Here is a 22,982-nt window from a genome sequence, read left to right as displayed (position 1 = left end):
CTAAAACGAGGGTTATGTATATAACCGCGGTTCTATGAGTTTCGGATGACCGCCAGAGGCGGTGCTTTCAGCACATGGATATCCATCACACGAACGTGCAGGTCGAGTAATAGTAACAACAAAGTCACGTGTGACCTGGGTGACGTCACCCCGTGACCCCGGCATAAAAGACCGGTAAACCCAGGAAGTGACCTCTTGGCAAATCTTCTCGTGTACACTCCGAGTGACTGCCAAGCTCTGGCGGTCATCCGAAACTCATAGAACCGCGGTTATATACATAACCCTCGTTCTATTTCGTTTCTACTGACCGCCAGAGGCGGTGCTTTCAGCACATGGATGACTAATACCAACCAGGTCATGAGGAGTGCCTACCCGTACCCAGTGATGCTGCGACGGGCCTGGAATGACAGCCGTCGCCACAGGATTATGTGGGACGACATTAAGACGGTAAAACCTGGTGAAGGTGCAGCTGGAAGCCCAGGAGGCTGCGCTGCATATGTCTGAAAGGGGCACGCCCTTCAGTGATGCCCATGAGGCCACCACGCCTCGTGCAGAGTGCGCCCTGACAGCCGGAGGAATCGGGAAGCCACTGTGCCTGTAGGCATGTAATATGGCCTCGACTATCCACTTGGATAGCCTCTGCTTAGAGAGTGCCAGACCCCTCGTTGGTCCTGTGTGGCACAGAAACAGGGCGTCACTCCTACGGAAGCCCTCTGTACGCGACACGTACACCCTGAGGGCGCGAACTGGGCACAAAAGTTCCGACCTCTCACCATGGCCCGCCTCGAACGCCGCAAGGCTAAGGGGCTGGTTGACGAAGGTAGCAGAGAGGGTCTTCGGGAGGAAAGAGGGGTTAGGCCACAGGGTGACCCCACTGTCGCCGGAGTGCCACTGCAGGCACTCCCCACTGACTGACAGCGCGTGTAGTTCCCCGACGCGCCTCGATGTAATGGCCAGAAGAAAAGCAGTCTTCAGGGAGAGCCATGAAATGTCTGCCGTGAGCAGGGGCTCAGAACGGTGCGTCGCAGAGAGCCTGCAGCACCAATGAAGGTCCCATGTGGGTACCCGGCTCCGTCGGGGGGGTCTCAACCGGAGAGCACCCTTCAAGAAACGTGCCACCAAGGCGTGGGACCCCACGGTCCTTCCCCCAACTCTGGCATGCTGAGCAGAGATGGCAGCTGCATAGACCTTGATGGTGGCAGGGGTAAGACCCTTATCAAAGCAGAGGCTGGCGGAACAGTCGAATGGTCAGCAGGGGGCAGCATGTAGGCTCCTCCCCCCGAGTTAAGCACCAGTTGGAGAAAAGCCTCCATCTGTTGGCATAGAGGGCATTGGTGGGGGGTGCCCGAGAGCTTGCAATGGTGTTGACCACTGCCGGCTCACAAGGACCTCGCAGGGGGTCCGGCCCTACAGCGGCCATACCCAGAGCTGCAGACGGGCTGGATCCGGGTGCCAGATCTGCCCTCCCAGCTGTGATAGGTCAGTCCTCACTGGCAGGCACCAGGGGTCGCCGTTCAGAAGTTGCAGCAACTTGGGAACCACACTCGGCCCAGCCACCGGGGGGGCGACAAGCAGCAGCCCGTGGTGGTCCATCGCAACCCTGTGTAGGGTTGGCACGATCAGCAGCAAGGGGGGGGGGGGGAGGCATACAGCAGTTGCCTCGGCCAAGCATGCGCCAGCGCATCCTGGCCCAGGGGACTGGGGCCGTGGAGGCTGAACCACAGAGGGCAGTGTGTCAACTCCTGGCAGGCAAAGAGGTCCACCTCTGCCCTGCCAAAACGTTTCCAGATGGCGAGAACCACCGCTGGGTTGAGTCTCCATTCCCCGGGATCGGGGTCCTGGCGGGACAGCAGATCTGCTGCCCTGTTGGCAGTGCCTGGCAAGTACATGGCACGCAGGCTCAAGAGATGTCGATGGGCCCACCGCAGAAGTTGGCCAGCCACTTTCAAGCACTGGAGGGACTTTGTGCCTCCCTGGTGGTTGATGTAGTACACTACCGTAGCGTTGTCCGTCCGCACCAGAACGTGTCTGCCGGTCAGGCCTGGGAGGAAGTGCTGTAGGCCGAGGAACACAGCCCGTAGCTCCAGCACGTTGATGTGCTGCGCCCGTGCAGCACCGGGTGGAGGTGGAGACCGTTGAACCACCTCTGAAGCGGCGTAAGTCCAGAAGTCCCAGCGGGACCAGAGAGGAGGCTGCCGTAAGCATGCCCAGCAGGCGCTGAAAGGTCTTCAGGGCGAGTGACCTACCCCGTCCGAAGCGGCCAAGCAGTAGGCGGATGTTGTGGATCCTGGTCTGGGAGGGAGTTACCATCAACGACCTTGAATCCAGGTGCATGCCCAAGAAAGTCGTCTCCTGGCTGGGCACCAGCGAGCTCTTCTTGTAATTCACCCTGAGCCCCAGCTCTACGACATGCGAGAGCACAGTCGCGATGTTGGTGCGGGCCTGAGCTGCTGACCGTGAACAGACGAGCCAGTCGTCCAGGTAAGGCAGGACACGCAAACCCCTTGCCTGAAGTAGTGCCGCTGCCGCACACCCGGTGAACACACGGGGTGCCAGCGATATCCCAAAGGGCAGAACATTGAACTCGAAAGCCTGGCCCTCGAAGGCAAACCGCAGGAACTGCCTGTGGTGTGGCACAATGGGAGCATGGAAGTAGGCGTCTTTCAGGTCGAAGGTGACAAACCAGTCGCCCGCCTGGATGTGGTGTAAGACATCCACTGTACGCAGCATGCGGAATCTCATGGTCCTCAAGTGGGAATTGAGGGACCTCAGGTCGAGGATCGGGCGGATACCGCCGTCCTTCGGAACCAGAAAATACCTGGAGTAGAACCCACCTTGCTGTCTCTGCCTGTCGACGGGAGAGACTGCTCCTTTCTCCAGGAGGGTGGCGATTTCCTGCCGGGGGACGAGGGACTTCCCCGGATGGCTCACGGTGGTGTGTTTGACCCCATGAAACGTGGTGGACGGCGGCAGAACTGGATGCGGTAACCCTCGGTGAGGGTCACCAGCACCCAGGGGTCAACGCTCTCCAGCTTTGGAGCTGTTCGCTGGAAAAGCGGCCGACCGCCGGCGCGCTGATGTCAGCGCCGTCCAGAGCGCCCCCGTCGGTCACCATGGGGGCGACGAGGAGCGGACTGGGTGTAGGGGGCGGCACCGCGGGTCCGGGAGGTGGTGGGGCGGCGAAAGTCATCAACCCGTCTGGTCTCCTGGCGGGTGCGTGGCCGAGACAGAGTCGGTGTGGGCCCCCTGAAGGACTGGGCAGCATTGCCATGGTGGTGGGCCTGGCGGGGCCAGCGAACTGCTGTTACGCCTAGATGACCTGGGCACTCCGATCCAGGGCTTGCTGAGTGGCTTCGCCAAACAGCTCCCCGGGGACAACAGGGAGAGAGTGCAGCACACGCCGGTCGGGCTCGGCCAGAGGGGACTGTGCCCGCCATATCTGCTGGCGGCCGAGGGTGAGATACGACATCAGCCGGCCCAGTTCCCGCGACGAGTAGGCAAAGGCCTGGAGCCGCGTCACACAGCTCCCGTGATGCCGCGCTCGTCCCCTCCAGCGTCTGGGGGTCCATGACACCTGGCTGGCAGAAGGGAACTTAAATAGGGCGAGAACACTCCAAGTAAGTAGCCCAAAATAAACTATCAGGCGGAAATAAAAAATAAACGACCGGGCGAACACACCCGTGGTCGGGAATATTAACAAGGATGGCGTCGTGCGCTACAGAACTGATAAACAGCGGCGAGAAACACCGCTTTAATTTAAATGAATGAAAACCGCTTACCTGAGCGACAACAAACCGGCCTCCAGCAGCGAGGACACGCCTCGGAGGGCTAGTCAGCTAACTCCACCGAGCGAGAGCGCTCAGCTTAACGGAGTAACAAACAATACGAATATAACACACAAGACAGCCGGCCCGTGAGCAGGCCGGAGACAAGGCTACACAAAACAAGCGGTTGATAATATTAACAAGGATAGGCACTGTGCACCACAGAACTGATAAACAGCGGTGAGAAACACCGCTTCAATTTAAATGAATGAAAGCCGCTTCTCAATGTTGGGCATCTGCAGGAGGCCATAGGTAGGGGTGTCCTGCATTGCCGCCAGGGCCCTGCAGTCACTAGGGAGGTGGGAAGGCATCTAGGGTCCGCCCAACACCTCTGTAACTCCTCGATGTATGAGGCCGAGGGCGGAACAGACAACGAGGAAGGCTATGTGGGACCTCTGAAGAAAGCGCTCTGATGCTGGGCCACCGGGGCGTGTCCAACCCCAGACGGGCCAATGCAGCCCTCAGCGTTGGCTGGATGGATGAGCATCCGCCTTCCGACGCTGCCACGGTGCCATGGCTGGTGGCCTGGGAACCGGCCGGAGAGGTGGAGCCGTGACCATCGGACCCACCGCAGTCAAAGCTCTCCGAAGCCCGGATCGACAGTTCATCCAGGCCGCGTGTATCAACGGCCGGTGACAGAAGCGGTGGTGATGGTGAACAGTCGGGCTGCCAGGCAGAAGGGGTGGCTGCGGGAACACTGCCCCCTGTGGCGGAGGCTGAAGATTCGCCAGCAGGGCCTTCATCTCCTCCAGCTCGGTGGACATCACCTCCACCTTCTGAGCCAAATCGCCCGAGCGCTTCTTTTTCGCCTTAGAAGCGAAGACGTGTGGGGGAGCCCACGGCGCTTGCTGGGCCCCGCTGCTGCAGCCGACACCGTGTCCTGTCCCCCCGAGGCCCGGGGGATGTCAGACGGAGAATCCAGCCGAGCCAGCCTGGCGGTCCGCGCAGCCACGCTCAGGCACATGCAGTCTGCGCAGGCCATGTCCGTCAGCCCCTGCCGCAGGTGATCAATACCCAGGCATGAGGGGCACTCGCGGTGGCCGTCCTCCGGTTCGAGGGGGACCAGCAGTTGGCGCAGCGAGAGAAGAGGTCCATGACGCCTGGCTGGCAGAAGGGAACTTAAAAAATAGGGCGAGAACACCCCAAGTAAGCAGCCCAAAATAAACAATCAGGCGGTAATGAAAAACGACCGGGCGAACACACCCGTGGTCGGGAATATTAACAAGGATAGGCACCGTGCGCCACAGCACTGATAAACAGCGGCGAGAAGCACCGCTTTAATTTAAATGAATGAAAACCGCTTACCTGAACGAAAGCAAGCCGGCCTTCAGCGGCGAGGATACGCCTCGGAGGGCTAGTCAGCTAGCTCCACCGAGCGAGAGCGCTCAGCTTAACGGAGTAACAGCAATACAAATACAACACACAAGACAGCCGGCCCGTGAGCAGGCCGGAGACAAGACTACACAAAGCAAAGCGGTTGATAATGTTAACAAGGATAGGCGCCGTGCGCCACAGAACTGATAACAGCGGCGAGAAACGCCGCTTTAGTTTAAATGAATGAGAACCGCTTACCTGGGCGACAACAAGCCAGCCTCCAGCGGCGAGGACACCGCCCCGGAGGGCTAGTCAGCTAACTCCACCGAGCGAGAGCGCTCAGCTTAACGGAGTAACAATACGAATACAACACACAAGACCGCCGGCCTGTGAGCAGGCCGGAGACAAGGCTACATGAAATAAGGCGGTTAATAATATTAACAAAGATAGGCGCAGTGCGCCACAGAACTGATAAACAGCGGCGAGAAACACTGCTTTAAATTAAATAAATGAAAACCGCTTACCTGAATGAGGACAAGCCGGCCTCCAGCGGTGAGGACGCCGCCCCGGAGGACTAATCAGCTAACTCCACCGAGCGAGAGCGCTCAGCTTAACGGAGTAACAAACAATACAACACACAAGACCGCCGGCCTGTGAGCAGGCCGGAGACAAGGCTACATAAAATAAGGCGGTTAATAATATTAACAAGGATAGGCGCAGTGCGCCACAGAACTGATAAACAGCGGCGAGAAACACCGCTTTAAATTAAATGAATGAAAACCGCTTAACTGAATGAAGACAAGCCGGCCTCCAGCAGTGAGGACACCGCCCCGGAGGACTAATCAGCTAACTCCACCGAGCGAGAGCGCTCAGCTTAACGGAGTAATAAATCAATACGAATACAACACACAAGACAGCCGGCCTGTGAACAGGCCGGCGGCGAGGCTACAGAAAACAAGGTGGTTAATAATATTAACAAGGATAGGCGCCGAGCGCCGCAGAACTGATAAACAGCGGCGAGAGGAACGCCGCTTTAATTTAAATAAATGAAACCCGCTTACCTGAAGCGAAAACAAGCCGGCCTCCAGCGGTGAGGACACCGCCCCGGAGGGCTAATCAGCTAACTCCACCGAGCGAGAGCGCTCAGCTTACGGAGTAATAAATCAATACGAATATAACGACAAGAAGAAAAGAGTTGGTGGACTTAGCGCAGTTTCTTGGAGGATGCGTAAGCACAGCCCCAACCCTACGGGTAACGAAACTACCACAGCGCTTTGTCCAAATTTCAATCCAACTCGCAACCTGCAAACGCGAGAAGATGTAAGAGGTCACTTCCTGGGTTTACCGGTCTTTTATGCCGGGGTCACGGGGTGACGTCACCCAGGTCACACGTGACTTTGTTGTTACTATTACTCGACCTGCACGTTCGTGTGATGGATATCCATGTGCTGAAAGCACCGCCTCTGGCGGTCAGTAGAAACGAAATAGAACAACATCAGATTTTCACACAAGTCCTAAAAGTAGATAAAGAGAACCCAGTTAAACAAATGAGACAAAAATATTATACTCGGTCATTTATTTATTGAGGAAAATGATCCAATATTACATATCTGTGAGTGGCAAAAGTATGTGAACCTTTGCTTTCAGTATCTGGTGTGATCCCCCTTGTGCAGCAATAACTGCAACTAAACGTTTGCGGTAACTGTTGATCAGTCCTGCACACCGGCTTGGAGGAATTTTAGCCCATTCCTCCATACAGAACAGCTTCAACTCTGGGATGTTGGTGGGTTTCCTCACATGAACTGCTTGCTTCAGGTCCTTCCACAACATTTCCATTGGATTAAGGTCAGGACTTTGACTTGGTAAGCACTTCCACAAACATGTGTTGTGAAGATCAGACTTTGATAGATCCCTGTTCTTTAAATAAAACAGGGTGCCCACTCACACCTGATTGTCATCCCATTGATTGAAAACACCTGACTCTAATTTCACCTTCAAATTAACCTAGAGGTTCACATACTTTTGCCACTCACAGGTATGTAATATTGGATCATTTTCCTCAATAAATAAATGTCCAAGTATAATATTTGTGTCTCATTTGTTTAACTGAGTTCTCTTTATCTACTTTTAGGACTTGTGTGAAAATCTGATGATGTTTTAGGTCATATTTATACAGAAATATAGAAAATTCTAAAGGGTTCACAAACTTTCAAGCACCACTGTGTGTATTCTTCACTTTTATTAGTCTGGGGCGCCCTTTTATTTATTTTATTATATATAAAGTTACCAGCTTATCAAAGTGGATTTAATACAGGTTTATTCCAACCAAACTGGTACAATTCAAATATTTGTACATGTAAAATTTGGGCTCCACTCCAGCCTCTAAAGAGAGAGACTTTACTTTGGGTGCCCTGTGCACCATCAAGCTAAAATAAACCTCTTTTAGTTTGAGCTTGCTTCAGGTTATTTTAGCAGGGTATTATTCAAAAGCTGTATTAGGACTCCCTTTAGCCTTTACTTCAGCACAAAACTTGATTTGAACAGAGTCGAGAAGAGTCTGGGAGCAACCAGCAGTGAAGGAATCCAATTTTTCCTGTCAAGTTACAAACCGAACACCGTGACCCTGCGGTTTTCATCATACTATTAGCAGCTAAGAGCCCCGGGGCTCAGTCCGGTTTTCCTGGGGCTTGTAATTTTTAAGGGAGATTGGCATTGATAAGTTGGGGAGGTTAAATCTAACTTTACAAGATAATGTTATCACTCGCACACATTTAAAGGTTATGACATCTTTATTAGTGATTTTTGCACTGCTCTTTTTAAACTAGTGTAGTTCACTTCAGCTTCTGTCTCCTTAAGTTATCAACACCCAGAATGTCTCAGGAAACTGAGGCACGTGTCAACTGACTTAAATATCACTAGTAAAATTAATCATTAGTTTTAATAAACATCTCGTTTCTCACTTGCATATCTCTCCTTTAGGACCACAAAGACTCCAGTTTTAAGCTACATAATTGTATTACAACATTCAAAATCCCAGATGAAATCCAAGTTAGTTGTTTTCTATTAATCTCTTACTTTTTTGAAGGTGAAAATATCTAGGGGCTAGAGCCCGAGTGTTGGGGCTGAATGACGCCATAGTGTTGGCTGCGGGGCTCAACATGCCATGCCGTCTGAAACATAGAGCGCTTCAGTCACTCGCTGGCTGACAGCACTTTCACTTTGGCAGGGGGGGTTAAATTACCTCGCCTGGCACGGAGCCCACCAGGGGGTGAGGTATTGTTTTCAGTGGGGTTTCTTTGGGGTTTTTTTTCTTTGTTTTTTTGTTAATGATGTTACGGGAAAATTGCTGGACCAATCTTGATGAAACTTTCAGGATAGATGGGCATTGGTCTCAAATAGAACCTCCAACATTTTGAGGGTCATCCAGTCAAGGTTTTTGTGGCTACTGCTTCATATAGAGGCGGTAGCCACTGTGTCATTGTGCTGTAAGAGTGTAACAATCGTGCAGTACGGTGTGATCTGATCAGAGGTGGACAAAGGACCCAACTTCATTACTTAAGTCAAAGTACAGATCCCACTGGTCAAATGTTACTCCGATACAAGTGAAAGTTGTCCAGTCAAATTTTTACTCAAGTTAAAGTACTGAAGTATTTGCTTTTAAAAGTACTTCAGTATTAAAAGTACATTTTCTGTCAACACATTGTATTATTGCCGCAACGCTTACAAAACCTAATGCCTCTGAAACAACCGACTGGATTTACTGACTAGCTTGTAGAACCTGTAGAATAAACACACCTGGTAGAATGTTACAAAATGAAACACAACTGAACTGAAAAACAGCCAATGTTGTTGTTGTTATTTTTTTTAATTGTAACCCTCCTGGGCGGCACGGTGGTGTAGTGGTTAGCGCTGTCGCCTCACAGCAAGAAGGTCCTGGGTTCGAGCCCCGGGGCCGGCGAGGGCCTTTCTGTGCGGAGTTTGCATGTTCTCCCCGTGTCCGCGTGGGTTTCCTCCGGGTGCTCCGGTTTCCCCCACAGTCCAAAGACATGCAGGTTAGGTTAACTGGTGACTCTAAATTGACCGTAGGTGTGAATGGTTGTCTGTGTCTATGTGTCAGCCCTGTGATGACCTGGCGACTTGTCCAGGGTGTACCCCGCCTTTCGCCCGTAGTCAGCTGGGATAGGCTCCAGCTTGCCTGCGACCCTGTAGAAGGATAAAGCGGCTAGAGATAATGTGAATGTGAATGTGTGTGTGTAACCCTCCTCCCCACTCCCGCAAAGCAGCATGGCAGTGTTCTGACCCAGCTCTGGCAGTGTGTGCACACATCTCATCTCATTATCTCTAGCCGCTTTATCCTGTTCTACAGGGTCGCAGGCAAGCTGGAGCCTATCCCAGCTGACTACGGGCGAAAGGCGGGGTACACCCTGGACAAGTCGCCAGGTCATCACAGGGCTGACACATAGACACAGACAACCATTCACACTCACATTCACACCTACGCTCAATTTAGAGTCACCAGTTAACCTAACCTGCATGTCTTTGGACTGTGGGGGAAACCGGAGCACCTGGAGGAAACCCACGCGGACACGGGGAGAACATGCAAACTCCACACAGAAAGGCCCTCGCCGGCCGCTGGGCTCAAACCCGGACCTTCTTGCTGTGAGGCGACAGCGCTAACCACTACACCACCGTGCCGCCTGTGTGCACACATGTATGTGTATATTAATCAGGAAGACAGTAGAATAGCTTTAAATGCAGCTTGCTCAGAAAATAAAAATGGCAATCCAACCTGCTTAAAACCCAGGTCCACACCTTGAGCTTAATAACTGCCCAACAGCAACACTGCTTTAAGCAAGACAAAAAAAAATGCAAGACCATCAGCTGACATCAAGACAAAAGATTCCAGCAATTTATTGTGACTGACTAGTACAATACTGTCCATCTCACAGGTTGTGTGTGTTCATGCACATATGAATCTGCCTGTGGTATAGTCAGTGAAGCTCCACCTGACATGCTAGCAAACTCTTTTCAAACTTGAAATCATATTGGGTAGCTAATGTTACTAGAAAAGAAACATTTCTACAGTTTGTTTATTTGGCAAGATTATGCTAAAACATTTCTGAATGGACTTCAGATAAGTTAACATTATTCATGTTGATGTAACTCCGTGTTTACATGCTGACTAACAGTGTCCAGGTTAACTAGCTATGTGTTAACGTTAGCCGTGGACAAGGCGATGGCAACTTGACGAGCAAATCCATAGAAAGTCATTTGACTAACCAGACTGCACAGCTATTGCAACGTTATCGCTAGCTCTAAAGCACAGACAACTTCACTGCAAGCTTTCTCTTGGAATAAAATGTTTACATACCTCAATATGCTTCCGCAGGTTGGACGACGAGTTTTTGTAGGCCGTGATGTGGTTCTGTTTTAGGCAAACCAAGCAAAAGTTTAAAATGAAACAACTCTTTAATCCTTTCAGAAAACTGAAACATGGGTTCTAGCTATAGCCATGGGTGTGTGCATCCCCCAGAAGAACCGCCTCCTTCCATTCTGCCGTCAACTGATCGCATTAAATAATGCTGTGGAGAAATCATTGATCTTTATTTTATCCAGTCTATGGATGTGACATGACCCTAGTGATTACTGACAGGCTGTCTCGGTGTCCCCTGCGAAAAAAAACAATCACGTTTTAGAAAAGAAAAGGAAAAACCTCCACTTTCAAAGCTGCTTCATAGTAACGAGGACCTTGATAGAATGTAGTGGAGTAAAAAGTACGATATTTGTCTTTCAAATGTAGTGAAGTTAGTCATAAGTTGGCAAAAAAATTAATACTCAAGTACAGATACTAAAAGAAAAAGTGTACTTAAGTACAGTACTCAAGTAAATGTACTTTGTTGCTGTCCACCTCTAGTTCTGATTAGCTGAGAACAGCAGAGAATCAGAACTGTGTTTACTGGCCAAGTATGTTCACACACAAGGTCAAAATCAAGGTCATCAAAAAGGTCAAAATCATTTTTTCATGATATCTTCAATTCATTGTGCTGTTTTAAACCAGCTTTCTAAGGGCGTATTCACACCTACGTTGTTTGGTCCGGACCAAACGAACCAAATTTCCCTTGGTTCGGACCTCTTGGGTTGGTCTGAATACAAACCACCGAACTCTGGTCCGGACCAAGCAAGCGGACCGAGACCGAGCTGCAAGGTCGGACTCGGTCCGGACCAAAGGAACCCTGGTGCGGACCTTTTGGAGGTGTGAAAGCAGACCGGACCTAATCCGACAGTTTTGCTTTTTTGTACCTCGGGAGCTTCCGTCGTTTGTCGAGCATTATGGGAAACAGAGTCTTGACACTCCACCGCAAAGTGCAAACACTGTTTCGGTTGTCAAGGGAATCTTACAACAGTCGTTCAGTCATTCAGACCAGTGGTAGGCTAGACTACAGAGTACAAAAAATGAGTAGGGGGCAAACGTGGGCCGAGGAAGAAACGCGTACCCTTGTGGATATATGGGCAGATGTCCACATATCTGAGCTTTTGGAGAGAACACACAAAAATGCCGACGTGTTTGCTGTATTCAGTGAGAAAATGAAGGAGAAGGGGTTCACGCGCTCCCCAGAACAATGTCGGCTAAAAGTGAAGAAACTCCGTCAGACCTACATTAAAATCAGGGACATTCTTTCAAAAAGTGGCGGTACTAGCGACGCAAAAAAGAAATTCATCTATTACGATGGATAAGGCAAATATCCCGACACATACCTCCTCCGTCTTGCGTGAAGAGCCAGAACTGTCACGTGATGTGCACTCATCAGCGCTATCCTCCGTAGCCGCCTTGCCCTTTGTCGTCGTCGTTGATAAGTTACTTGTACAACAGCATAGTAATCGCACAATTGTGAAAACAGTAAAAACTGGAAAAAACATATGGCTTTGATGACATTAAAAAGAATAACAGCACGGAAAGCCTCCATGACTACTTTTGAACTAAACGCTTTGTGCGCGTGTCGTCTCTGACCAATAGCTGAACGACCTCAGGGCGCGTGGCTTTGTTGACAGATTTTGGTCCGCTTACTAAAATGTACAGTGTGAAAGTGAACCGCACCAAAATGAAAAAATAAACATTTGGTTCGGACCAAAGCAAGTGAACTATCGAACTATCCTGGTCTGAATACACCCTAAAAGTTATCCTATATGATGTCTTGGCTTGTGTTAAAAATGTTTGATGTTTTCTAATACTGCATCAGTCGTCAACTTGTGTTCATGCTTTCTGATTAATTGCAATTAAATTTCAAATGCTCATCCATGTCGTTATCCTTTTGGATTTGTCTGAGTTCCTGGACATGGCCTAAGGTTTCTGTTAGTGTTTTGGATTAGCATACGTTTATTAATGCTTCAGTTGTCTCTGTTTACAGGGTTGTCATGCTCACACATTAGGTTCTATGCTCTCAGAAGAGCAGTGACTTGTGAAGCTCATCTACCTCCTCCACTGCAAATCAGATCATTCTCAGAAAGTGCCATGTGTTTTGCTTCAAAGGACAACACGCCAAAAGACGGCTCCAGTGATGGGGGAAAGGTACTTTTTTGTTCCAATACAGCACTCGGTATTAACAACATAGATTTCCTAGACCTAGTGTATTGATTTGCATATAATTTTCCAACTGTTTTCCTATTTCATTTGCTCTTGACAGTATGGACCAGTCATTTTCCAGTTGTATTGGAAAAATGCAGAACATTAAATATTTCAGGACGTTTAGATATGCAGCTTAGATGGTTTATGAATCTATTCTATGTAAGCAGAAGAGTGCAACAGACACAACTGGGAAGAGATCTATGGGTTCGAGCTGGTCGGGGAAAGGTGGAAGTCAACTGCATTGCCCCAGATGTGGAGATACATGCACATATGTGCAGAAGTTTGGGTGTAAGTGCAATTACTGTACTTTCCAGAAGTCTTTATTTAGCTATGCATTAAAGTTATTTAAACTTACCACAGTTATACTCATTTCTGTTCAAGATCGTAACTTTTTAATCAAGCTACATGCGTATATCCATTTTTTTATTTAAAAAAAAAACCCACCAGATAGTTTCTTGTGAACTTTCATTGTGTAGCTTGAGGCTGTATTCATTCTCCTGTTGTCTGTCTGTATTTCTCTCTCCAGCATTCACACGTTTTATGAAATGTGGAAAATGCCATCACTTATTTGTGGTGCTTTCTGAAAGCAACTCTAGGAAGAGTCTGAATAAGGAGGCAGAATCTGCTGCTGCTGAATCTGTTAAACTGACATTTGCTCAGAAACCTCCCCCACCCCCTAAAAAGGTAAGAACTAAACTATGAAGAATATTAAATCTGCTACGTTCTTGATGTAACGGAGTTCTCTGTACATGGCAAAATGTTTAATAAACCTATAAACAAGTTTAATGTGAACTGGAGACCAGTAAGGATAAAAGCTTTTTTTTTTTTTTAAGTTATGCTTTTGTGTTTTCACTGCAGATCTACGCCTACCTCGATAACTATGTTGTTGGCCAGTCATATGCGAAGAAGGTGCTGTCGGTTGCAGTGTATAACCACTACAAACGGATCTACAACAACCTTCCTGTATCGGGTGGACAGCAAGCGGGGACGGAGCAGCAGATCCCTTTCGCTCCCCTGGGTTAGTGCATCAGCTTTAAGATAATGAACTATCTTGTTTCTATCAAATATAACCTTAATTGTAATAATATGAATAAGGGATTATTAAATGGACAGTAGAATGATGTTGCAGCTGCTAAAGCTGATTCTTCAGACTTTTGACTATTGAATTAATGTCAGAAGCAGCTTGTACAAATTTCAGTTTCTACTGCAGGTTTTTACTAGTCTGGTTAACACCAGACCATATCACAAGTGAAATATGGTCTGGAATCCGCCTATTGAATTTCTCGTAGGGGAGGTGTGGTTTACGATTGACAACGGCCGTTTATTGGACGTTGCGAATGTCTATCATTTGGCGTATACGTAGCCCATACCCAATCATGGCAGTTGTACCCGGTGACTTAGTTAGAGAGACGAAGAGGCGAAGAAAGACTGTAACGCCAAACGCTGCTCTTTTTTTAAAACAAACTTTCGCTCTAAACTATTCAGAACAGTGTCTAAAGCTTGATCGAAAGTTTGGTTCGTATCGCTCGCCACCATGTTAAATGTGATCCGTAAACAGTCCCAAATAAACTACAAGCTTCCGTTTGTCGAGTAGTACGCGTCACCGTCTTTCCACCCCTCCCCACTCTCTGATTGGCTCCCTAACTCAGGCGAGCCTTTAGACCATAGTTTCCATGCTGTCTTTTCAGATCGGAACGATTGTGCAAAGCAGCATGGGATTTCCCAAACTAGGTTTTTACTGCATACTCAGTTTATTTACTCCCGGTGTGATGGGCTTTTCTTTCCAGTAGAGGTCACAGTAGCCTTAGTAAGGTTTTTTTTTCCCTTCCCTTTATTTCCTCTCTCATCTCCTTGTAGAGCTAGACATCAGAAGATGGGAAAGTGACTACAGATATACAAGTAAGTGCATTTTCAGGTGCATGAAGACATGTACAAAATAAAATCATGATTTTTTTTTTTTCATGCTTTGAACAATTAAATTGATGTGTGACACATGTATTTTAGGTGGGTAGTAATGATGGCACAAATGAAACAATCTTGACAAATTAATAATATTGCCATAAAGTAGCACTATGCTAAATAACTGTCATGTCTCTCTACTTATAGTCTAGCTATCTTTGAGTAGCTTGCAAACAACAACAGGAAAAATGCTTGCTCCCAATTGGTTAAGCTTGTTTCTCACCATAATAGCTGTTAACCAGTAAAACGTGCTTAAAAAATGAAATGCATTCTCAAAAAAAAAACAAGTTTAATCAGTATGTGACAGTTCGTGTAGGTGGGTGGAGCACAGAAGGACGGCAGGCCAGAACTGAGTTCACAAAACTCTTTTATTTAGCTTTTCAGCTTCTATTTTTACTCGCACACACATCAGTCGTCTGGTTGGGGAGAGAGCTCCCTCTGCTCTCGCGCTCTCTCCTTAAATAGGGCGCAGTCACTGGGGAAGACACACAAACGTTAATTAACGTCAGGTGTAGTGATTCTGCCACTTGCCTTCCCTGACTCCGCCCTCCGGTCACAGACCGATGCTTGACCACGCTCCCGCTGCCACACAGTATAATATAGATCACCAAATAGTGCCAACATTTAAATAGTTTCTGTTAACACATCTTTTTCTTAGAAACATCCAGTTCTAATTTCAAAGCTTAGGTTATTAGTGTTACTTAATATAAGTTTGAAAGATTACTAGTTTTAGATTAGGGCTAGCCTAGTAAACTAGACCCACCCGCCTAGCGGCCAAAAATATTTTTGCCTAGCGAATGGGTCTAGCCTCGCACCATATAAACAAAAACACCCCGGGCATCAAATCGTGCCCGCCAATCACAACGCAAGGTTTTTGTTTGGATTCTTTGGGCGGGCTTTTGCAGGAGTGACGACAAGGCTGCGCGACGCTGGAGAAAGCACAACAGGAAAGATGGCTACGGCTAGTGAACAGCGCGCGTTTGACTCCGCTTTGGAATCAGTTTTAGAAGAATTAGACTTGGAGTTTTCGTTGAAACATGAGCAGGAAGAGGCTCTCCGCTCATTCCTTTTCAAGAAGGACGTTTTCGCTGTTTTGCCGACCGGCTTTGGCAAAAGTCTGATCTACCAGCTGGCTCCGCTCGTAGCCAAAAGGATGGGGCTAGTTTGTGCAGTACGAAGAATTAATAAACAGCTTTGAAACATTACTTTTTGATTGTTTCTTATTTTCCCGTTATTTTAAATTTAAGGGAAATTATTTCACCAAACACCACTAAATAAAAACTCTCAAAAACAGTTTAAGCAAACCCTTGAAAAACACTTGGAAAAAAATGAGTGTATGTTAAGTATGTGGTACAGACTCCAAACTTGTGGTCATTATCTCCAAACTTCTTAATATCTAGAACCTGTTTATTAATTAATACGCATTTTGAAAAATTATTTATTTCAAGGCCTCCCCCACTGCGCGCTCTGACTACGTCACAGTCACTGTTGCGCTGATTGGTCAGAGCGTTGGCCTATACGCACAGAGACAGTTTGAAAGACAGCGGTTTGTTCCACCCCCACCCTTCAGAAATGTCTACGGATCGAGGCCAGACTAGATTAGGGCGACACAGTGGTGTAGTGGTGTCGCCTCACAGCAAGAAGGTTCGAGCCCAGCGGTCGGCGAGGGCCTTTCTGTGTGGAGTTTGCATGTTCTCCCCGTGTCCGCGTGGGTTTCCTCCGGGTGCTCCGGTTTCCCCCACAGTCCAAAGACATGCAGGTTAGGTTAACTGGTGACTCTAAATTGAGCGTAGGTGTGAATGTGAGTGTGAATGGTTGTCTGTGTCTATGTGTCAGCCCTGTGATGACCTGGCGACTTGTCCAGGGTGTACCCCGCCTTTCGCCCGTAGTCAGCTGGGATAGGCTCCAGCTTGCCTGCGACCCTGTAGAACAGGATAAGCAGCTACAGATAATGGATAGATAGGTTTAGATTACAGCCTTTCTGGATCTATCAAATATGCAGCAATGGTCTGGGAAGGTTGAGTTTGACACCACTGGTTTAATCTGTATTGTTCTATGGGGCTGACCTTTTATTTTATACTTCATACTCTGCCAGTGCATTTATTTAATTACCATGCTTTTTTTTTTTTTTTAAACTCCTTTTCAGAGCAGAGTGGAAGTAGACCTTGTGTAAATATACACAGTGACACTTCCATAGTTCTTGTTCACTATTTGTTCAGCTGCTTTCTAAAACTGAAGTATACATTGGTTAATTTTTCATTAACAGAGCTGCTTCACATCAGTGAGATCAGCCCACATGGCAGTGCTCTCGGTGCTTCAGTTCAACAAGTCTCTCAACAAGCTGCGCTAGAGAAAAGGGGTGGAGAGTTGCTGGACTCTCCCCACACTAACATCCAACTGCAGAAGAGTAACATTTTGCTCCTAGGCCCAACTGGATCAGGTGTGGAGCAAACAATTTCTTACAGGAGCCCTATCCCTCTTTACTTTAGAGCGTCTATTGTTCCAGGAGTTCTTTGTAAATTCGAGCTGCTGTAATCAGTGCTGGCAGACGTCCATCCAGGCTTCACTGCTGAGGGAGTCTAAGCTCCTTTCTTCAGTTGTGTGTTCTCTATCCAAAACTCCTAGCTTCCACTCTGCTGTAATTCTTGGCTTAGATCCTACTCCATCAAGTTATTGCCCCACTTCCTAATCATTTATAGTATATTGTTGTATCAGCTGACCATCCACCTGTGATAAATTGCAAATACTTGATAGAGATGGAGGACTGGAAAAGATTTGTAAAGACATTTTGAGAGTCAGGTTGTGTTGAAATTTGTAGTTGCTGATTACACATAGCTCAAGATGGTCATGCTTGTTAATGTAATAGATGCTCTGGAAAATGTTTGTCAGGCTCTAAGAATAATTTAACAAAAGTGACCTTTAAAAAAAAAAAAACTATATCAGCTTTAGGTTTGTTGTAACCACAATGTCCATTAATTTGAATCGATTTAATAATTATTACTTTAAATTTTACCATGCAATTCAGTGTGAGCAACTTGCTATCCCAGGTAAATAAAAGTAAAAGCTATCTGAGAAAAGTGTAGTCAGACAAGTGTTTACTTGAAATATAACTGATCTGATCTTTTACTGTCCAGGTAAAACACTTTTAGCACAGACCCTGGCTCGGTGTTTGGACGTTCCGTTTGCCATCTGTGACTGTACAACACTGACCCAGGCAGGCTACGTAGGTGAGGATATCGAGTCCGTCATTGCGAAGCTGTTCCAAGATGCCAACTACTCGGTGGAGAAAGCTCAGCAAGGTGTGTTTTTGAACAGAACACTTTATACTAACCATATCAAACTTTAAGCACATGCGGTATAGTAGGTGTTTACACAACCATAGTGATACGAGATATGATTGCTCACCATAACAGAGGTTTAATCTTGGTTGTTGGATATCAAGGAGAAATTAATATCACACTGTGTGATGAAAATACAATTTAACTCTGTCACCACTGCAAATCGCTACATTGGTCCAGAAAATATGGGATCTTTCAACACGGCACATCACAAAAACAGTCTCGGGTATTGTGGCCATCATCATGGCAGATCGCTGTTCCAGTCTCGTTGTAGTAGGGAAACCCCGGTGCATTGTATATGCTGACTGGATGAGAAGTCTGATTCTCTGGGATTTCCTATGACGTAATTTAGATAAGCACAATGTTATTGTATGTTAATTAGGGTTACGCATCTTTCTTTCGGTAAATATTAGTGGATAAAATGCAAATTTCCCTGTGAGTATTAATTGTGGTTATATATTATATTATTTTATCCACATTCACTGGATGTGAGCAATCGCACGCTCTGATTGGCTACTCTACTACTAGGCTATCAGCTCATATACCATGAGTAGAGAAAAACAAAATGGTGGAGCGTGTTGCTGAACCAACCAAGGACGAAATAAAAACTACTTGAAAACAAAACCCCGAAAATTACAAAAAAGCACCAATATATGGAATGAAAGTATTTGATGGTAATGTATCTCTCTTTTTTTTTTTTCTACTATTATTATTAGGGCGGCACGGTGGTGTAGTGGTTAGCGCTGTCGCCTCACAATAAGAAGGTCCGGGTTCGAGCCCCGTGGCCGGCGAGGGACTTTCTGTGCGGAGTTTGCATGTTCTCCCCGTGTCCACGTGGGTTTCCTCCGGGTGCTCCGGTTTCCCCCACAGTCCAAAGACATGCAGGTTAGGTTAACTGGTGACTCTAAATTGACTGTAGGTGTGAATGTGAGTGTGAATGGTTGTCTGTGTCTATGTGTCAGTCCTGTGATGACCTGGCGACTTGTCCAGGGTGTACCCCGCCTTTCGCCCGTAGTCAGCTGGGATAGGCTCCAGCTTGCCTGTGACCCTGTAGAAGGATAAAGCGGCTAGAGATAATGAGATGAGATGAGATTATTATTATTATTATTATTATTATTATTATTATTATTATTATTATAGCATTTTTCACAAATTGCTGCTGTCATTTTGCCAATTTGTTTACATTCTAAGCAGAAATGATTTTGTCGGACGTTTTGTACAAAGTTTTTTATTTATTTTTTTTATTTATTTATTTTATTTATTTATTTTTTTTTTTGAATTTGTAAGAAATAAAAATGCTCCGTTTCTCAAAATCCAGTGAATGTGGATAGAATAAAACAGTTATTCCATTCAATCACGGTGCACATGGCTTATAGCCAACACGGCGCTTCACACCTTGTCGGCTATCAGCTCATGCATGACTCGATTTTGTGGAATAACTGTTAAATATATTTTCTAATAAAAATTGCTAACATATTCAAACTAGAATAAAATTTGCTTTATTCACATAGTATTACTTGGTTTAACACACACCTGTGTAAAAGATTGTTAGTGCATACACCTGTATGTAGCAAGTGAGAAGAAACTGATGAACTGATATATTTAATGTACATATTGTTATGGTTTGTTTTTGGCAATATTTATGCCAGATTGTTATTTTAAAGATAATAAGAAATTTACCTGTAATTTATATTTGCACATTTGTGTATTTACCTGTGTTCAGTTTATTGTCATAAGTGTTACATATTCTTGAAGCAGGATTCTTCTAGTTTCCAACTGGACCAAATATAATCACTATGGCACACACATTTATTTATTATTTCACTATATTTTTTTTCTTTTAAAATTCTGAACTGGTTTATATGGAATTTATCAGAAAGTTACTTCATGTTAATGGTATTTCTTACGTAAAGTTATATAGTGTATATAGCAGTCTGTGTATGAAGTTTGCAGTGGTGAAAGAGTTAATATGGTGCATGGTTAACAACTTAATTGTTGATTGGATAATGAGCAATATGGCTAAGACATGTAATCTTGAAAAATGGTACATTGTGAGAAACAGAATAGAAACGTGGGTGTTTAATTTATCATATATCTTTAGTCCAGGGGTTCTCAACTTTTTCTGCTTCGAGGCCCACCTATTCATACTTATAACGAGTCAGGGCCGATTACAAAAGATCCCCAATTAATTTTGGCTCATCTATTCTATTATAATCTAATAATCTACTGTAAAGTGTATTAATGGGATGCAACCTCACTCCCTGTTAAAGTTGGGAGCCCAGGAATTAAATAAATGCAGTAAAAACAAACTATTTTTTATTGTAGGTATTGTATTTAAAACTGTTTGGATGTGCTAGAAGCCAACATAAAACCCTGCATGCAGGGCATTCTCAGTCAAAAGGGATTAATGATCCAAAAGTGGAGTCTGGTTGATTAACACAAGAACTTATTGCCATGTTTGTGTACAGCAAACAAGCAAGTTATTAAAACCAAGACGTACACTACCGTTCAAAAGTTTGGGGTCACTTTGAAATGTCCTTATTTTTGAAAGAAAAGCCCTGTTCTTTTCAATGAAGATCACTTTAAACTAATCAGAAATCCACTCTATACATTGCTAATGTGGTAAATGACTATTCTAGCTGCAAATGTCTGGTTTTTGGTGCAATATCTCCATAGGTGTATAGAGGCCCATTTCCAGCAACTCTCACTCCAGTGTTCTAATGGTACAATGTGTTTGCTCATTGCCTCAGAAGGCTAATGGATGATTAGAAAACCCTTGTACAATCATGTTAGCACAGCTGAAAACAGTTGAGCTCTTTAGAGAAGCTATAAAACTGACCTTCCTTTGAGCAGACTGAGTTTCTGGAGCATCACATTTGTGGGGTCGATTAAATGCTCAAAATGGCCAGAAAAATGTCTTGACTATATTTTCTATTCATTTTACAACTTATGGTGGTAAATAAAAGTGTGACTTTTCATGGAAAACACAAAATTGTCTGGGTGACCCCAAACTTTTGAACGGTAGTGTACACTCAAAAGAAGTGCATATAGAAACCACTCAGTGGGATAGATCTTTGCACGCTAACAAGGAAGGATGTTTCCTACGAGTTGGAAAATTTATCCATTCGTTGATTTCCACATCTCAAAGTACCTGCTGCTGCAGACATCGTTCTACATGGACACACCGATGAAAACCTGGGAAAGCATGGAGGCATACAACTTTTTGTGGCTGGATTAAAGATCTGGGGATCAACACACTACAAGATAGACGGTGGTAGATGGATCTAAGTGCAAGAAGAGGGTTTGTTTATTAGTAGGCGTGATATTTACAAAAGCAAAGCAGAATCCTAAAGCAGAGTATTTAAACAGCGTTCTAAACATGGCTAGAAACAAACGTGACCGTGATAATGATAATGCTTCGCAAAGCCTCTGTGAAAACAGCGTCCGTATCTGTGCGTGCTGATTTCGCTCAAATCAGTATCAGGTGTTTCACATAATGACTGGGTCCTAAGCACCCGCACAACACGCTCCGGGAACATGCACGGCTGCTCCAGGCTCAAGCGCGCAAAGGCGTGACCGTCAAGTGTTCGCGTGCTGTGTGACCACAACTTTTAGCTCACATGTATATCGCGGCCAAAATGCCTCGTTTTCATCGATAACCCATCACAAAGCATCACGAGCTGCAGTGTGACCATAGCTTAATGGGGCAGATGTGAAATCGGATGCAACCCAGCAATTGTACCCTACTCCGAGTAAAAAAAAAAAATTAACTTCAACTTGGGGAAAAAAAATTCACAGCTCACTAGATGGCACTTTGCAGCCCACTGGTTGAGAAACACTGCTTTAGTCTATGCATTGTGAGCAGTTTTGTTGTTTTTTAAATAGACGGTAAATCTTGCAGAGCACTTTGGACTGTGTCTTACTGGTTATAATGGTTATAATATCTCATGCTCATGCAAAAATGTTTAGTGATTATTCTGAACCCCACCCCTCTCACTTTCTCACACACTCTTGTGCTGGCCCCACAGGAATAGTGTTTCTGGATGAAGTGGATAAGATTGGCAGTCTTCCAGGAATACATCAGCTCAAAGATGTAGGAGGAGAAGGCGTCCAGCAGGTGTTTTAATTTGAAACATTTGGGTCTTTTTATGTACTGAAATACAGTTGTGCTCATAAGTTTACATACCCTGGCAGAATTTTTGCTTTCTTGGCCTTTTTTCAGAGAATATGAATGATAACACACACATTTTTCCCCCACTCATGGTTAGTGGTTGGGTGAAGCCATTTATTAATAAACAACTGTGTTTTCTATTTTTAAATCATAATGACAACAAAAAACATCCAAATGGCCCTGATCAAAAGTTTACATACCCCAGTTCTTAATACCGTGTATTGCCCCCTCTAACATCAATGACAGCCTGAAGTCTTTTTTTTTTTTTTTTTTTAAAGATATTTTTTTGGGCTTTTTGCACCTTTATTGGATAGGACAGTGTAGAGACAGGAAATGAGCGGGAGAGAGAGAGACGGGAAGGGATCGGGAAATGACCTCGGGCCGGAATCGAACCCGGGTCGCCCGCATTCATGGTATGGCGCCTTAACCACCTGAGCCACGACGCCCCCAGCCTGAAGTCTTTTGTGGTAGTTGTGGATGAGGCTTTTTATTTTCTCAGATGGTAAAGCTGCCCATTCTTCTTGGCAAAAAGCCTCCAGTTCCTGTAAATTCCTGGGCTGTCTTGCATGAACTGCACGCTTGAGATCTCCCCAGAGTGGCTCAATGATATTGAGGTCAGGAGACTGAGATGGCCACTCCAGAACCTTCACTTTGTTCTGCTGTAGCCAATGACAGGTCGACTTGGCCCTGTGTTTTGGATCATTGTCATGTTGGAACGTCCAAGTACGTCCCATGCGCAGCTTCCGGGCTGA

The 22,982-nt window shown here is 46.0% G+C and overlaps 1 protein-coding gene across 6 annotated transcripts in view; it reads left to right on the top strand.

Moving 5' to 3' along the window:
• The window catches only part of clpxb (caseinolytic mitochondrial matrix peptidase chaperone subunit Xb), a 33,326-nt gene that overhangs the window by 5,456 nt on the left and 4,888 nt on the right, over positions 1-22,982 (top strand). For 5 of the 6 annotated variants that reach the window (XM_060914924.1, XM_060914923.1, XM_060914922.1 and 2 more), the window contains 8 exons: positions 12,545-12,705; positions 12,927-13,050; positions 13,289-13,446; positions 13,621-13,780; positions 14,620-14,661; positions 16,988-17,161; positions 17,856-18,020; positions 22,088-22,176. In XM_060914924.1, the coding sequence (XP_060770907.1) occupies positions 12,545-12,705; positions 12,927-13,050; positions 13,289-13,446; positions 13,621-13,780; positions 14,620-14,661; positions 16,988-17,161; positions 17,856-18,020; positions 22,088-22,176 (1,073 nt within the window). The remainder of the gene's footprint in view (positions 1-12,544; positions 12,706-12,926; positions 13,051-13,288; positions 13,447-13,620; positions 13,781-14,619; positions 14,662-16,987; positions 17,162-17,855; positions 18,021-22,087; positions 22,177-22,982) is intronic. The other variant, XM_060914920.1, reaches the window with a different exon arrangement.

This window comes from Neoarius graeffei, chromosome 2 (genome assembly GCF_027579695.1).
Source record: "Neoarius graeffei isolate fNeoGra1 chromosome 2, fNeoGra1.pri, whole genome shotgun sequence".
Classification (NCBI taxonomy): Eukaryota; Metazoa; Chordata; class Actinopteri; order Siluriformes; family Ariidae; genus Neoarius; species Neoarius graeffei.
This window is presented reverse-complemented; position numbering and strand designations above follow the sequence as displayed.